This window comes from Perkinsus marinus (genome assembly GCF_000006405.1).
Source record: "Perkinsus marinus ATCC 50983 genomic scaffold scf_1104296956530, whole genome shotgun sequence".
Classification (NCBI taxonomy): domain Eukaryota; phylum Perkinsozoa; order Perkinsida; family Perkinsidae; genus Perkinsus; species Perkinsus marinus.
In genome coordinates, this window is record NW_003207449.1 from 1 (window position 1) to 2,873 (window position 2,873).

Sequence of the window (2,873 nt, forward strand, 5' to 3'; positions counted from 1 at the left end):
GGCGATACGGCCGATCTCGCACTGATACGATAGAAATGTCAGGATGTTGTTCGCTGCATGTTCGTCGACCAGACATACGCCCGCGACATATCTACCAAACTGCGCTGTCCAAGCCCCCATAATGTCGAGAACGAGACCATTATCGCCAGAGCGGGAATCCTCAGGTTTTTCGTATACCTCGACAACCAGCCCCGTTGTAGTGGTTCTCAATCTTTTCCTTGCATTTGAGTTAGAGTTAGAGACGTTGAGAAGCTTGAAGTCTACATACGCACTGCTAGACTTCGAGAGTAGCTTCATGACCTTCTCGTCCGGTACTATATTAGGTGGAACCACACCGAGTTTCTCCGTTAGGTTCTTGATAAGCTTGTCGATGTTGACTTGAGGGCCCGACGATGACGAAGTCGCGGCATCTAGTTCTCTCTGGCCACGTTCCAAAAGCCTTCTGGCTTCAGCTGAAGCGGCCTTAGCACAGGCGATGATCATCACGAACTGAACCTGGGTCACGCTCGTGCCGTTGTTGTTAGTGAGTGTCCGCTGTGAGGCAGTTGCTGTAGAACTTTGAGTGGCATCGGTCCCGGGATCCGTGGAAGATGCTGCAGTACCGGGGTTCGCTGGCGACGAGGGGTTGCTAGCGGCGACCACCTGGGTCTCCTGGTGATGGGCCGAAAGCAGTCTCTCCCAACCGTTCTCGCTCATGGAAGCCAAAAACTCCAAACGGTCCATACCATTCTTCTGTATGGCTGAGCATATAAAGTCTGTCGCGAAGATCGGTGTTTCCAAACCTTCTAAGACTTTCTGAGTCGCCGATGGGGTGCTACCGTCTTCAAGTGACATTTCAAATCCACAAATAAATGAACGGTCCTGTGCGACAGGGATAGGTATGCTGCGAAACTAGACTCTTATCTATTAGGGGTTCATCTCCCGACAGAAAGGACTTGAATTGTACAGCTGACCCACATTGTACTGAGCATCGTGATATACGATTCCACCGCGAATCCTGGCCGCAGCCTGCGGTCGGGTTGGACCACGGGCCGGTAGCCAATTCGGCAGGTATTACTCACCAAGTCAGTGCGGCTCCGTGAGTCCACCCGAGTACATGTGACTTGTATGTTGTAGGATATAACGCAACAGGTGACACTCTCCCGCACGTGGGACTAAACGTTCTCGCTCGTTGGCAATAAGCTGTTAAGGAGAAATGGGTCACTTAGGATGGCTTTGGTGAACAGCGGCCTCTTGTACGGTACAGGCTGTACCTTGACGGCGCTCATGACCTCACCTCCTGCAGACGAGGCTGCGGCCTTGAGCAGCCACTACCTCGAGAGCACATGTAGGAACAACTGTCCAAAGGGGGACCGGAGACGCTGATCGTAACAGAAGGAGGGGGACTGGTCCCACTAGCCGGCAACAGCCATCTGGTAACCGATCTGTGATTTGGTAAATCAATCACAACGCGAGTCACTCTTGCAGTCAGAGAAACTGAACAGTCTCGACTTGTACTAATGAATTGTATGTTCGGGCGGTGCCCATGTACATGAGGCTGCGGCCGTAAGCAGCCACTACCTCAAAAGTACGTAAAGTACAACTGTCCGAAAATCAACCATGGGTGCTGGCCTCCATAGAAAGAAGCAGCCGGTTACTTAGGCTAGAGCCGCATACAACCTTTGACTCGCCTGGACAACTGTACACCTTCCTGCACTGCAGGTAGTCGCGTAGAGGCGACGAGTGACTCAGTCGCTCGGTCAATTGCTCAACCAAACCAACATGCCACTAGAGAGGAACTAGAAAGTTCCTTAGTTAACCTACACCGCAGCATATTGCTACGCCACGGTGTTGTGCCTTGCACATGAGATCAGTTCCTCATGACGGATTGATTTGCACGCACGCGCACGTATCAAAGGAAACAGACATTTGTCTTCTGCGTGCGGGACGCACGCGTAATAATTGCGTGTAGAAGGGGGGACATTCCCTCCGTCCGGTCAGGTTTTACTCACGCTACACTGCGTTTGCTATCACATAAGCCACTTACCAGGATCCAACTGACGACCTTCTGCTTTCAAAGCAGACGTTCTGCCACTAAGCTAAAGTGACACACCAAATAACTGCATAAATCAATAATCTTCCTGTATCCTTTGCGGAGTGAGCAAACCTGCTCCTGCTCCTCATACCCGACTAGAGCCTAATGCTGCTGTAAGCCACTTGCCAGGATTGAACTGACGACCTTCTGCTTACGAAGCAGACGCTCTACCACTAAGCTAAAGTGGCACACACACTAACTATATGAGTCAATAATTTTCCTGTCCCCTTCACAGAATGGGCCATCCTGCTCCTGCTTCTCGTACCAGACCAGAAATTTATAGTGCTATAAGCCACTTGTCAGGATGAACTGACGACCTTAAGCTTACAAAGCAGACGCCCTGCCACTAAGCTAAAGTGACACACCAAATAACTGCATAAATCAATAATCTTCCTGTATCCTTTGCGGAGTGAGCAAACCTGCTCCTGCTCCTCATACCCGACTAGGGCCTAATGCTGCTGTAAGCCACTTGCCAGGTTCGAACTGACGACCTTCAGCTTACAAAGCAGACGCTCTGCCACTAAGCTAAAGTAGCGCACAAAATAACTGCATAAATCAATAATCTTCCTGTATCCTTTGCGGAGTGAGCAAACCTGCTCCTGCTCCTCATACCCGACTAGAGCCTAATGCTGCTGTAAGCCACTTATCAGGATTGAACTGACGACCTTCTGCTTACGAAGCAGACGCTCTACCACTAAGCTAAAGTAGCGCACAGATTAACTATATGAATCAATAATTTTCCTGTCCCCTTCACAGAAATGGGCCATCCCTGCTCCTGCTTCTCGTACCAGACCAGAAA

General features: G+C 50.4%; 1 protein-coding gene and 4 non-coding genes across 5 annotated transcripts; all 5 read right to left on the reverse strand.

Moving 5' to 3' along the window:
* Positions 1-78: 78 nt before the first annotated feature.
* On the reverse strand, positions 79-834 carry Pmar_PMAR011319 (hypothetical protein; the record flags this gene model as incomplete). The annotated part of the gene is made up of 1 exon (XM_002775141.1): positions 79-834. A coding segment is annotated over one exon (756 nt), but the record flags the coding sequence as incomplete, so codon positions are not given.
* A 1,182-nt stretch (positions 835-2,016) lies between these two features.
* Positions 2,017-2,088, reverse strand: Pmar_PMAR011320. The gene has a single exon. It is a non-coding gene; the product is annotated as a tRNA-Ser (tRNA).
* Positions 2,089-2,190: 102 nt separating this feature from the next.
* Positions 2,191-2,262, reverse strand: Pmar_PMAR011321. The gene has a single exon. It is a non-coding gene; the product is annotated as a tRNA-Thr (tRNA).
* Positions 2,263-2,537: 275 nt separating this feature from the next.
* Pmar_PMAR011322 lies at positions 2,538-2,609 on the reverse strand. The gene has a single exon. It is a non-coding gene; the product is annotated as a tRNA-Thr (tRNA).
* Positions 2,610-2,711: 102 nt separating this feature from the next.
* Pmar_PMAR011323 lies at positions 2,712-2,783 on the reverse strand. The gene has a single exon. It is a non-coding gene; the product is annotated as a tRNA-Thr (tRNA).
* Positions 2,784-2,873: the final 90 nt, after the last annotated feature.